This window comes from Delphinus delphis, chromosome 10, assembly GCF_949987515.2.
Source record: "Delphinus delphis chromosome 10, mDelDel1.2, whole genome shotgun sequence".
Classification (NCBI taxonomy): Eukaryota; Metazoa; Chordata; class Mammalia; order Artiodactyla; family Delphinidae; genus Delphinus; species Delphinus delphis.
Genome location: NC_082692.2, coordinates 5,464,639 through 5,478,586, shown reverse-complemented (window position 1 = coordinate 5,478,586; position 13,948 = coordinate 5,464,639). Strand labels below are relative to the sequence as shown.

Here is a 13,948-nt window from a genome sequence, read left to right as displayed (position 1 = left end):
TCCTCCATGCTAATCAGAGGTAAGCTCTCAAGCAAAGGAACCAAGAATGATTCAGCACATTTCGAAAGGATTTCTACCCATTCTTAGAAGGACAAGCAGAGGAAACACCATCCAAGGTCTAAACAATGATATCTGCTTGCCCTTTGATCCGAGTTGAAGAACACTTTGTACAACTTTTTTTGTTGAAATACCACTGAATCTCACATTTACTATTTGAAATCTCTTTAGGAGACTATCTACTCCTTCTCTGAGCCACACAATTGCAACCAAATTCTCCAAACTATTTTTGCTGTGAATAGCCTGCAGGCACAGGTTTCTTTTCTGCTAACAAAAATCTTCCTAAGTACAGGCAGCTTAAATGAAAAATAGGACCACTGATCCTGTGAGAAAAAGACAATACAGTGTATCTAGTTACAAATCCAAGGAGGGAGTATTCCATTTTTCTTCTACAAATTGTTTCCCGAGAGTAATTTTGTTCAGAAGATTGCCAGTATTTTCAGTACAATAAGTTTCTTGTTACTTGTACTAACACACGCTGATTCCTTTTTCTGACCATAGCTTGAGTGTTTTATTTCATTGTATCCTACCATCTGCAGATCAACACCTCATTAATTTAAAATAAATGAAGTCTGAAATGCAGAGATTTAATGAAACCTTTGCACTACTCTCAAATGTAATGCGTATTACAAATTAATATACATATGGGTAACTAATAAAGGGGTATATTCATAAAGCATGATATATACATCCAGATATCATGAATCTCAATGTCCTAAATGTCTTCACTTACCTCAAATGTTTTACTTAATAAAAATCAGGTACACCATTTGTAAATGATCTAAATAAAACATCAGATATACCCTTCCAGATTAGTGAAATATGAATTGCAAATGAATGTGTCTACTTTCATTCATTCAATCTTGATTAAGCACCTTCTGTACACTCGGCATTACGTTAGGAACTTAAGTTACAACAGTGGATAAGCCTGGTTGCTTTTCGAGGCTGACATCCTAGAGGGGTGACAAACAAATGAGTAAGCAAATTTTAAAAGAAAAAAAAATACTCCTTGTGATAAGTGCAACCAAGGAAATAGACAGGGTGCAGTGATGGTACATAAGTGGGTGAGGGTGAGAGCAGGGCCAGTTTCTATGGAGTGGTGAGAGAAGGCTGCTTCTACAAAGGTGAATTTTAAGCTAAGACCTGAGCTATTTCAGGATATTTCTCCAAGGTCACCAAATAGGCAGGCTTGCGTATCAGGCTGCCAAGACACTTTTTAGCATTAGAAAACAAGTAGAAAATGGCATGTGTTGCCCACATTGAATGCAGGTTCACGAGTGCACCAAGCTTGCCCAGCGGGCACTCTGCACACCAGCCGGTTAGGACAAAGGAGGTTACACATCCCCAGACCACTCACCCAGAGAGGGTCTAAAACCGTCAACATAAACAACAGTGGGCCAGTCAAATGACCAGCCTTTGGGATATGCAAGAGAAATGTATCCTGTTGATTCATACTTCCTCATAACCACTCTGACGGACAAGGCTCAAAGCATTTTCAATGTATTTCATGAGTAAGTTACTCCCCTGTCCCAGGGAAGAAGGATGTTTACAACTATGTAACATATTCCCTTATTTCAGTTTGTAACTTACCTAACTCAGTAGATACAAGAATACTTTAAAACCCATGCTGTAGCCTCTTTCTATAGGTTTTTAGAGTCATGTAAAGCCGTAGCTAACACGCCATTGACACAGAGTAAGAAACCTGTGGAATTCTCCCAGCGTCCGTATTTAGAGAATCCACATTGCTAAGCAATTACTTCCTTCAAATGAACTGTCCTTATGCTCAGAGCTATGATAATCAGATTTTATCACATTTTTAGCCTCTCATTATGAAATCCCCCTTTCCTACTGCTAAATGGATTAAGATTAAATGGACTGCTTCGCTGACAGGTGGCATAGCTTGTGACTTGGATTCTACTTACCTGGAAGTGATTGTCTCCTCTAATCACCCATGTGGAGTCCAGGATTGGACCTACAGATACTTATAACTTGCAGTCAGAAAGCCCAGTGGTATGACAGGAGGGGCATGGGACAGAATCCCCTACCCAGCAATCCTTCTCCTTCCATATCAGCCTGTCCCGGGCCTGAAATGACCCTACTGTTGAGTTCTCTTGGAATTTTTCAGTGCTGTTCTTTTGAATCTTTACAAATCTTTCTGAAAAATGAAAATATCCCTAACGAGATACTAGGTTAAACCATCGCTTTAGCAGGATTAGTTGACAACTAGCCTCAAGCAGTGCGACTCAGGAGCAGTGCCCACCTATAGACCCGGAAAGGTCAGAAAAGCAAGGAGTGGGGAGAATTTGGAGGTCACTAAACACAGTAAATGTCACCATACTTTACTCAAGCTAATTCTCACAATTTCAAACACCAGCGGTTCCCAAACACCACTGGAATCACCTGGGGAATCTTTAAAAACGCTGATACCTGGCTTCCACCTCACACGTTAACTACCGATACGGGTACCACCTGGGCATCTGGACTTCAAAAGCCCCCAGGTAATTCTCATGTATAGCAATGTTTGGGAGCCACTGACATAGGAAGCATTGCTCTTAATTGCTTTCTGGGATGCTCTGATTTCCTTCAGACATCAGGTTCTCCCACACCAGTGTTTCTTGACCACGGCAACACATTAGAAAAACCTAAGGCAAAAAAAAAAAAAAAAAAAAAGCCAGAAACTCACCAGCTTAAGATTCTGACTTAACTGCTCTAAGGAGAAGCCCAGCATCTTACTTCTTTCCGTGCCCCAGGTGATGCTAATGGTCAGTCAAGGTCGAGAACCCTGTTGTAAAGCCTAGGGACCGTTTTCTGGAGACTATAATATGATTGTCCCTGGAGGAGCCAGGAGTGCCATTCTCCCCACTTTGTTCAGGTTGGGACTCTACCCCCGAAAGGCAGTAACACATTTCCCCAAGGCTGTGGGGAAACTTGGGGGAGGGCAGCGATGGGTGGAATTTACTAAGCCAGGAGCAGCAGAAACGTTAGAATAAGGAAAAGCACTGGTCCCTCTCCTCCCGCCCACGCTCCCCACCCCCCAACTTTACTGACTGGCATGAGAATTTCCTTAGAATACTTCTTGGAGGTGGCTCAACCCTGGATTCTGTCCCAACACACTGTGACATTTCCTGTCCAATCAGAAACCCTGGCACTGCAAGAAGCAAGACTGGCCGGCCTGGAGACTCCACTCCCTGTGCCATGAGTCTCCCAGGAGGATTTCTGCACCACCTGGATGTCAATCGTCCTGCTCTATATCCTCCCAGACCTCGTCCCTCAGCCCCACTTCTCCTTCCTTCCCCCAACGCTCAGCGGAGTTGAGAATCATCTCCTAGACATACTTGTAAAAGATTCGCTTCAAGTTTTTCCATGGGAATCATTCAAGTAAATAATGTCCTTAAAAGACGGACGTCTTCGACGTGGCTTGGAGACGTGGGTGCTACTTTGCTAAGTATCTGCTAACCCACTTTGGGGCCCGGCCAGAGCCACGCGTCTCGCAGCGGAAAGGAAGTCCGCGGAGACCCACCCCACCGCGCGGCTGCGCCCACTTGGGGCGTGGCTACTGCGCCCCGTTTCTCCCCGCAGAGAACGCGTCCCCTACATCGCTTTGTCTACGCTAAGCTGAGTCAGTTTATGAATGAAGAGTAGCACAGACCGGAGGCACTGATTCTGGAAAAAGTCTTCCTTACACCGTTCTCATTAACAGATGAGAAAACTCAAGGGGGTAAAGGCTCTGTGACTCCGTCCGGGTTTGCCACAGAACATTTGTGGCTGAGCCCGATTTAGCCGCCCTTGAATTTCCATTCTGTTGCCTGGCAACCGGTTCAGACCAGCTCAGGGCCCAACCCCGGCCCCCAACCCGCACCCTTTCCCTGCCCGTGCAGTTGGAGCCTCACTGATCAAAAGTTCGGCCTTCTGGGGCACTGGCCAAAGGCATGTGAGCGAAGGCACTGGGCGGGTGACCCCAACTGGGCTCGGGGTCGGGCCCCAAACCCGCGCAAGCCCCGCCTGGCCGGGACTGGCGCGCCTTCCGCGGTCCTTTCGGGACCTCCTCCTGCATCCCTCCTCCCCCAATTCCGTGAATACCACTAAACGCAATCATGTCAAGTTTCCAGAGTTCTCAGCTGCTCTCGGAGTCCCCAGAGTCCCGGTGGGAAAACTGGCACTCAGAGCGTTAAGGATGCAGAACCAAAACAGGAGGAGAAAGTGCTGAAGAGCTTTCTCCTTCCCAGCTGGCTCCACTCGGGCCGGACTTCGCTGCCACAGTCGGGCTGGCGTGGCCCGAGCCGGGCACCAACGGGAAAAGCGCGGACTGTGCTCCGGCCGCTCACGAAGACGCGCCAGCCAGCGCCGCTCTCGGGACCCAGCGTCCCAGCCCGCCCGCCGCCGCAGCGCTCAACCCCGGCGAGGGGAGCGCACGTGCCGCCCCCGGCCGCGCAGGTGGCGGGAGGACAACCGGCCCGTCCCCGCGTCCCCGCCGCGCCAGCCCGGCTCCCCAGCGCCAGGGGCTCCTCCACCCTCTCACTCCCCTCCCCGGGCCCGGGAGACTGGAAAGGGGGGACGGGGGGGAATGATGCCGGTCGCTACGCTCCCCCAGATCCTCACCCAGGTTCACGAAGCTCATGACCATGTCGGCGTCGTTGAGGAAGGCGCTGTCCTGCGCGCTGGTCAGTGGAGACGCGCCGCCGCCGCCGGGTCCGGGGGCCAGGACGCTCCTGCTGCCGAGGGCCGCCTGCCGGGTCTGGGACGAGCCGGCCCCTCCTCGCGGCCCGGGCTGCCGCCTCTCCTCGTCGGAAGCCCCGTCCTCGTCGTCAGCGGCGGACAGGGCGTTGTACAGGTCCAGCATGAAGAGGGGCGCAGACTTCAGCCGCCCGGGCGGGGGCTCCCCGCGAGGCTGCTGCGGCGGCGGCGGGGGCGGTGGGAGCGCAGGGGGCTGCGGCTGCTGGAGGCCGTGCAGGGGCCGGGGCCGGTGCGGGAGGCCCAGCACGGCGAGGATCTCCTTCTGCATCTCCCGCTTCTCGTGCGTCTTGAGCCTCCGGTAGAGGAAGCCCGAGGAGGAGGTCTGCGGCGGCGGCGGCGGCTGCTCCGCGGGGCCGGGGCGCCCGCCGTCCCCCAGCAGCGCGCCCCCGGCGGCGGGCAGGGGCGGGGGCCCGCAGCAGCCGCAGAGCAGTCCCCACCACCAGCACAGCCACGGCGCCCTCCGCCCCAGCATCCCCGCCGAGCCGGGCTGGCCCCGCGGGCCCCGCGAGGCGTGGAGCGGCGGAGCGAGGCCGGAGCGCGGCCGCGGTGGCCCTTGGGCGTGAAGAGCCCCGCCACCTCTCGGCGGGCTCGCTTCCCCTTCCTGGCCCTCAGTCCGTATCTCTCATGTTCGTCTGGGGTGCCCGCAGTTGCCCAGGCTGGAGGGGAGGAGGAGGGGGCGATCACCGGGAGGGCCGCTGGAGGGGCAGGGGGGGCGCCCCACGCTCCCGCGCAGGTCCCCGGAGGCGCAAGCTCCAGGCCAGGTGCGTCCGAGTCGGGGCCGCGCGGCAGCCGGCGCCCTGGCTCCTGGGCGGGTCACGGCGCAGTCTCTCCGGGGTCTGGCTGCCCGCGCACGTGCGCTACTTTGCGCCCTCCGGGGCGGCTGGACGGACGGCGGGGCCGCTCACCAGCTGGGGAGGATGCCGGGCATCATCCCCGCGCACGCCTCTCGCCGGCTTGCACGGCCGCCGTGAAGTTCACCCCGCCGCAGGGCCCCGGCCGTGGCGGACTAGGCGTCCCAAGATGCCCACCTTCTCCGCGAGGCTTACACTTCCTTCTCCCTCTCACAAACTCCGCGCCCCCTCCGCCCTCGGGCACGGCACTGTCGCTCCCCCTCAAGATCTCGGCGCGCCGTTCCACTCCCCAAGCGGAGGCGGTGAGGCTCTTGCTTTCCGTTCCGTGCTCGTTCGGCTGCCCTGCAAACCCCGCTCGCAGAAGGGACGGGAGGGAAGCGGACCCGTGCGCGGAGCGGCGGCGTCGGCGCCGGAATTCGCAGGCTCCCGCCTCTCGGAGCCGCGCTCTCCGCAGCGGCCAACGTGGGCTTTCTGGTGCGCGTCTCGCTCAGGTACCGCACTCCAGCCCCCGGGTCTCCCCGCCCTCCTGGTAACGGACAGGCTGGCGGCCAATGAAGAGGCGCGTCTCGCCTGTATTTAAATAGGCCCGCCCCCTTCTTTCACCCTCCCCCTCCCGGGAGGCATCGCCTCCGCCGCGCGTAGGTTTCAAGTACAGAGAATTCTCGGAGGCACCCGAGGAGTGGCGAGGTGGCAAAGGCAAAGAGGTCACTGCTAGGAAGAATGATCTGATCAACACCCCGATGGGAACCTTTCCCTTTCACGATCCCATAAAAGGCCTAAATTGATGCCTTAACTAAATAAAAGTAAAATCAGCTGTTAAATCAATGCCACCTGAACCAATTGAAGAACAGCAAACCATCACTTTTTCCCATTCCTTCCTTAGTTTCTCTAATTGACGTAATACAGGCGTTGAGCGTGCACGTGGCTTCCAAAGGCAGCTGATGGAAGTTGGGACACACCCTCGGAGAAGCCGTTCCCAAACGCCAGAGAGAGGGCCAAATATAAGCGATACCCGTCGTCCTGAGGGCTTGGGCTCTGAATATTTTGGTTTATTTCTTCATTTGGGCTTCGGCTTCGCTTCTTAAGCTAGCACCCAAAAGAAAGAGGGTGTAATCAGAGAGTGTAGTAAAAAAAAAAAGCCCCCCCCCCGCCCCCAGCTTCTTGGAAATGTTTCAGAGCTTCTCCAGTTTGTCTGTTAACGTTGCATTTTAATGTACCGAAAGACAATCGAATTTACATGATGCAAGATCAGTAAAATTTGAGGAGAGGTGGTACAGGTGATTTCAGTAAGCGTAGGGTCTTGGCACGTCCCATTCAGGATCACAGGCAGGGCCCTGAAACTCGGGTTGCTGGGAGCATTAGACAAGGTCAAGCACGTAAAACCCGTTGTAATTTCATGGCAGGCTCACTTCTCAGTTACAGACACTGCCCCCTCCCCCAAACAACACCACCACCATCTGCCATTCCGCATGCACACTCATTTGCCCTCACCCTATCCAAGAAGGCCCAGTTATTGGTGGTTCCTAGAAAGAAGTTCTCTTAAAACGTTATGATCTTTTACCTGGTGAAAGTATGTGTTGAATGGGTAAGGGTCTTTACCTCCCACCATCCCACCATCCACTGGTTCACTCTTAGCTGCTGTTCTGTCTTGGCCCAGACACAGTGGTCTTTAGGACAGACTTTAATTTTACAAACGTCCCGTAGCCACGGATCTCAGGCAAGACAACATCAGCCACACTGACGGCCAATCTGTAACCACCTGCAGGGATTCTTTTCCCCTGAAAAGAGGAGTAAGTCACTACGTGCTCTGGGATGCCAGGCCCCTTAGAATTAGCCTCTATCACTTCTTTCTTCTGTCCGGGACTTGTTACCACCATAAAATCATTGCAGTGCATAATATGCCAGCAGCCAAGAGCTCTGATCAGAAGATGTGAAATGTCGGCAGGTGTGTGTGGGCTTCCTCCCAAGGGCCTCCTCCTTTCTCAAACCTAGTCACACCTTCTTAAGACTTCTAGTGAGACGCAAGCAGAGCAAAAGCAGCTCCAGCCCATCAGGGCTGTGGGTAAAGTACTGGAAAGCCGTAAAAACCCTGAGCACAGGGCACCCGGGAAGGGCTATGCCATTTAAAACACAAAAGCTGACTGGGCGCCATCTATTCCAGGTGCACCTATTATATACGCATAACTGACCCAGTGGAGAACACACACAGACACACCGTCTCCCCCTAGTCTTGGATACTTGGTAAGCGGTAGATGGACCTCTGCGACATGGGTCCAAAATGGCCCTTAGTGACTTGTTATCAATTAACATCTGAGCAGCAACCCTGATTCACGTCTGCCACGGGCTTCCCATCTCAACCAAGATGGACTCTCAGGCCCTGTTGCATGACAGGAGAAAAAGGGGGTGCCTCCCAACGACAAACACAAGAGCACACGACTCGCTTAAGAGCCAGAGGGGAAATATGTGACATGAGTTATGACAACGATCATAAAGATGGTGACATTCAACCGAGGACCACAGAAGAGGGCGTGCTCGCCTCACGTCCCCACCGCCCCCAACATGTGCACATATTTGTCAGGAAACACTCAGACACGACCTTGGATACATTAGGGGCAAAGGACATAAAGAGATATGGTTCTGAAATTTTAATAACTTCAAAATTGGGACCACTGTTTCTTCAAGCCTATCGGAACGCTGAGTAGATAAGGGACCCCTAACCACGACCTCGCCCACCCCCTGCTTTTCTGACCACTCCCCATCACCCACCTCAACAATCCCCAGAAGTCCCGGGACAAGGGGTTGGGCAAAGTCCAGATGTGATTCCGGAGGGAGGGAGTGAGGGAGAGGAACAGGTCTGGCTCTGGAGTCTGCTGGGATGTGTGACCGGAGGGAAATCAGAGGGAACTTCGCCCCCTGCAGGACACGAAAATATCACTGCCCCTTGCTCTGTGTGCCTGGACAAGCTTCCTTCAGTTCCCTGCATGGGCCTCCAAAACATCTGGGTGGAAAGAGGAGGAATTCGGTCAAGAAGCCGGATGTAGAAACCAATCTGTATCAAACATCTGGTGGCTTGGCTGACTTCATGCAGATGGCCTTCAGTTTTCTGGACAAGGTTGCCTGTCCCACTCCCACGCACGAAATGAGTGAGGAACCCTCACCGTAAAGTGAAGGACTACCCTGTGCCTTTGGTGGTATGGGGTTAGGGCGAAAATCCTGTACCCAGGTGTCCGTCAACGCACAGGGTAATCCACACGACAAAGCCTTTAAGAGAGGAGTTACCCATGTTCCTTTCGTATTATGAGGGTTTCTAGTTTACATTCATGACACCCTTGACCAAATAATTTCTATTTTAAAGGATGCTGCTTATTAATTTGATACATTAAATACCCTATACTCTATGCTTTCCTTTGAATTATCTTATTAGCAATAAACTGCAATTGCAGTCTTTGATTTTTATGCTAAATCATACCTGGGCCCCTTTCAACTGACTTTCCTAAAGGTGTAAGTAGCCGCTTTTAGAATTAATTTAACGTGGCGGTATTATAAGCTATGCTGCTCGTGTGCTTAAAAGCCTGAGGTCTGCTCACCTGGAATCCTCGGGCAACTCCACTTAAAACATCACAGTTTTATCTTTAACGTTCATGTGAGGATTTGAGTATTTCCTCATATGAATTTCTCAATATAATAATTTGCTCCAACTTTCAAAATATCAATCTGGAGTTGCGTGAAAAGGAAATATGGTAAGTAAATGTTTGCAGAGCACCGAGAAACGAAAATTTGAGAGTTAAATAAACATTTTGCTTCTAAAAGCTACACCTGTAAGGCAGCCTTCAAAATACGTGTCTCATCCAAAAGTCTGTGGCAACACTTACATTCACTCACACTTTCCTTTCACTGTCAACTATTAAAAAATGCTGGGCATTCACACTTCAAAATATCATTCGAGCCATCATATTTTCCTACTCATGAAGGACATCTGGTGGCAAAGTGAAAAACTAATACATAAATCTGTTTCCAGAGATTTTTTTCCACACTGTAACCCAAACGGCAAATCTGTTACTGATGTGTGCCTCAGACTATCCTCACCAGCCACAGAATCTTCAGAAACATCTAGAATACTCATTTTTGAAATTTTCATTGGATAACTGACGTCGGCAGAGTAAACCCTTTTTTTTTTTGTACTGAGTAAAACAATGCTTAACATATTTCTATGACTAGCTCTACAATCCCTGAAGTTTTTTTCCAAGAAATCACTGGACATTTAGCTCCACTGGGCAGTGCCTGAGGCCTCTGAGCTCCACCCCGCCTGTGGTTCCCTCTGGATGTGTCCTGTCCTCGATGTGCCTCTTGTGTGTCAACTAGGAGGTCTCATGAAAATATGATGTTATTGTTCTGCCAGTCCCCTTAACTAGCAGAGCTGTAACCAGGGGTGTAGCGGGCAGGGAAAACCACAGTGACTGGATAAAATCAGGTTAAAATGAAAATCAAGGCCATCTTTTAAAGAGGAAGAGAAAGTCTGAGAAGATGTATACCAACGGGAAGGCAGATGTCGATACTAATCACCCAGTCTGTATTCATTCATTCACTTGACAAATATTTGAGCGCCTAACGTGTGCCAGGCACTGTTCTAGGTTTGGGGATATCAAAGAGTCAGATTTTAGAGGGGAAGATTGACAATAAACAAAATAACTAAGAAAATATATTTGGGTAAGCAGGATGTTGTCCCCATGATTTTTGCCTCCGGTGTTCCACCTGTGAATATGTTACTCTACATTTCAGGGGGGGCTTTGCAGATGGAGTTAAGTTTGCTAAGCAGGTGACCTTAAAATAGGAAGATTATCCTGGAGTTATTAAGTGAGCCCAGTGTAATCACAGGGGTCCTAAAAAGCAGAGGAGGGAGACAGATGAGACAGAGCAGTCTGTGAGGGACTGGAGCCACCTTTGCTGGCCTCAAAGGTGAAGGGGCCACAAGCCAGGGGATACAGGTGCCTCTAGAAATGAGAGCAGACCTCAGCCGACAGCCAGAAAGAAACCAGTCTTAATTCTGGATTCTGTCAACAGCCTGAATGAGCCTGGATGGAGATTCTCACCCAGAGACTCCAGGTAGGAGCCCCAGGCAGCTGATTCCTCGATTTCAGCCTGGTGGGACCCAGAGCAGAGAAACAAAACCTACCAACTTCTGACCAACAGAACTCTGAGATAATAAGTATGTGTTGTTTTAAGCCACTAAAGGTGTGGGATTTCTTTCGCAAACAACAGGAAACTAATGTGTATATAGTACAGTGACAAGTGCTGTGGAGAAAAATTAAACAAGGAAGAGGCTGTAGAGAGTGTGGGTAGTCAGGAAAGGCTTCACTGAGAAGGCAACACTTGAGTCCACGTCCGACAGGGGAAAGAGAACCAGCCCTGAGAATATCTGGGGGAAGAGCTTTCTGGGCAGTGGAAAAACAGTAAGTGCAAAGGCCCTGAGGCAGGTGCATGCCTGATGAGCCTGAGGAAGAGCAAGGAGGCCAGTGAGGTTAGAGCAGAGAAGAGAGGGGAATAATAGTAGAAAATTACATCAGCGCCCCACAGAGGGTGGGCACTGGGGGCCAAGGTGGCATGGGATCCTGGGTGTCCTTGTAAAGAATTCACCTTTTGAAAAGCACAAGATGGGGCTTCCCTGGTGGAGCAGTGGTTGAGAGTCCGCCTGCCGATGCAGGGGACACGGGTTCGTGCCCCGGTCCGGGAGGATCCCACATGCCACGGAGCGGCTGGGCCCGTGAGCCATGGCCGCTGAGCCTGCGCGTCCGGAGCCCGCGCTCCGCAACGGGAGAGGCCACAACAGTGAGAGGCCCGCATACCAAAAAAAAAACAAAACAAAACAAAAAATAAAAAGCACAAGATGGCATAACAACATGGATACATCTCACAAACATAACGTTGAAGAAAGGACACCAGACACCAAAGAATACATATCGCAACTCCATTTATACAAAATTCAAAAACAGAGTATTCTAGAAGTCAGGTTAGTGGTTACCTTTGGAGAGAAGAGTAAGAATGAAACTAAGTGGCGCGTTCCTAAGGTTGTTCTATTCCATTCCCTGACTGGTGGTTATAACAGGAGTGGTCGATTTTAATAATTCATTGAGTGGTACACATATCATTTGTACACTTTTTGCATGTGCGTTATATTGCAATAAAAATTTTGATTAAAAGACAATTGAGTAAAGGACTACCACCACCACCACCAATGAAAAGTGTGAGATGGGAGGGTCACTGAATGGTTTTGAGCAGATGACATGAGTTGACTTAAATTTTAACAGAATCACTCAGGCCACCGTGTTGAGAACAGACTATAGGGTTGCCAGGGCAGAATCAGGGCGGTCAGTTAAGAAAGTCTCGCTAATACTCAGGCGGGAGATGATGATGGCTCATAGGGGACCTCAGATGGAAGCAGTGGAGAGAGAAGTGGTGGGATCCTGGACACATTTTGAAGGCAGATCCCAATGCCAAGAGGATTCACCAACTGCAGGTAAAAACAAGAGCGCCAGCTACTTCTCCCCCTGTATAGGGCCAGTAGAACACCATCTCCCTCACTGCATAAGGCATGGGGTAGTAGTGTGAATTTTCAGTGGACTGAGGAAAACAAGTGTTCATGCCCTAATGATTGTGGGTCAATATGATGGCAGTGACGAGGCGTGGCCTGAGGGACTTTAGCCAACCTGTAGTCTCCATCACAAAAGCCGCTCAAAATAAAGAGTGCTTGCTACCCAAGAACAGCTTCAAGACAAGTGCCCTGATAGCCTTCCCACAATATTCTCTAGATAGTTATATAATAGCTCCATCTTGGGAATATCAATCTCTTCCAAGACACGAAGTTTGGCCATTAAGAATTAATTTTAAAAGGACTTCTATAAATGGGGTATCCTGGATGGAATATTGGAGCAGAAAAAAAAGGATAGTAGGGAAAAGATAATGGAATGTGAATAAAGGGTAGAATTTAGTTAATAACAATGTATCAATACTGGTTCATTAGTTGCGACAAATATACCATAATAATGTAAGACGTTAACAACTGGAGACACTGGGGATGGGAGACAGAGGAACTCTGTATTATCTTTGCAACTTTTCTGTAAATTTTAAATTCTGCTAAAATAAAAGGTTTATTTGAAAGACTGTTCCTATAGCTTTAATCTTAAAATATAATCATTAAAACTTGGCCACCTCCTCTGCTGTAGAAAGTAATACTATGTGCCTTTATTCCACATAGATGTATAATGGCATTGTTTCTAATCACTTTTATCCATCTCTTTCCTCTCTTTTTCAGATTGGGGGAACTCTGCTGGTGTCCTGCTGCTCACCTATCCTTTGTTATCTCCACTCTACTAGAGCCCATCTGGGGAGCTTTTTATCTCTGGGATTGTATTCTTTCCATTTGGTTCTTTTTCATATATGTATAACTTCTGTTTCTTTGCTGAGATGTTCTGCTTTTTCATGTGTTTCCAGGGAATTTGTAATTGACTGTTGAAGCGTTTTCAACGACAGCTGCTTTTACAACCTTGGTTTGGGTGAGATGAGATCATTGGACATCTGATTGGTCTTGGTAGTGGTGTCAGTGAACAGTCCTTTCTCATTTCACGCTGGCATTTTCTTGATTCCTTGGAGGGTTTGGCGGGGGGTGTTGCTTTGCTTGTTTGTTTTGGTATGTTTTTACTTTGCTTTTGCATCTTGGGCATTCTATTATGTTATGAGTCTCTGGGTCCTACTTAAATCTTTTATCCGGCATCACCCTGCCTAGGTCTAGCTGGCAAGTCCTGGCCTCCTTTTGTTGGCCGTGGTTCCAATGGCAACTTACTTTTCAGGGGCTTTGTGGTATTATTATGGTCTGTGTGGTTTGTCCGGTGCTGCTGGGGTTCCTGTCATCCCTGCCGGTGCTGCCTGAAGGGCCAGAGGGTCGTCCCCATATAGACCACCAGGTGTCTCTCCGTGGGGCGGGGGAACTGCAGGGACGAGGAGGCTCTCCGGGAGTCAACTTTTAAGCACCCACATACTGACGATCTACAGCAAAATGCTGGTTCCAGGCCGGTTTCCACCAACGACTGCACAAGAGTCATTTTTGTCGCTGTTGTTATGATATGGAGTCCATGATTTAACTGATTTTAACTTAAATTCCGTATGGTCACAAACACAAATAGAGGTAACTTATTAAAATAGAGGTAACGGTTAAAGATAAAGAAGGAAACCAAATTATTAGGTTGAAACCAAATAACCATGAAGGTATCTAAAATCATAACAGAAATTAAGCATTGTATTTCTCTCTGAGG

At 49.7% G+C, this 13,948-nt stretch overlaps 2 protein-coding genes across 2 annotated transcripts in view; both read right to left on the bottom strand.

Moving 5' to 3' along the window:
• The window catches only part of BMP6 (bone morphogenetic protein 6), a 146,189-nt gene extending 140,102 nt beyond the window's left edge, over positions 1 to 6,087 (bottom strand). Inside the window, exon 1 of the mRNA XM_060023670.2 lies at positions 4,657 to 6,087. Within this exon, the coding sequence (XP_059879653.1) occupies positions 4,657 to 5,263 (607 nt within the window). The 5' untranslated portion in view covers positions 5,264 to 6,087. The remainder of the gene's footprint in view (positions 1 to 4,656) is intronic.
• Positions 1 to 13,948, bottom strand: part of SNRNP48 (small nuclear ribonucleoprotein U11/U12 subunit 48) — a 578,580-nt gene that overhangs the window by 432,564 nt on the left and 132,068 nt on the right. The window lies entirely within an intron of this gene.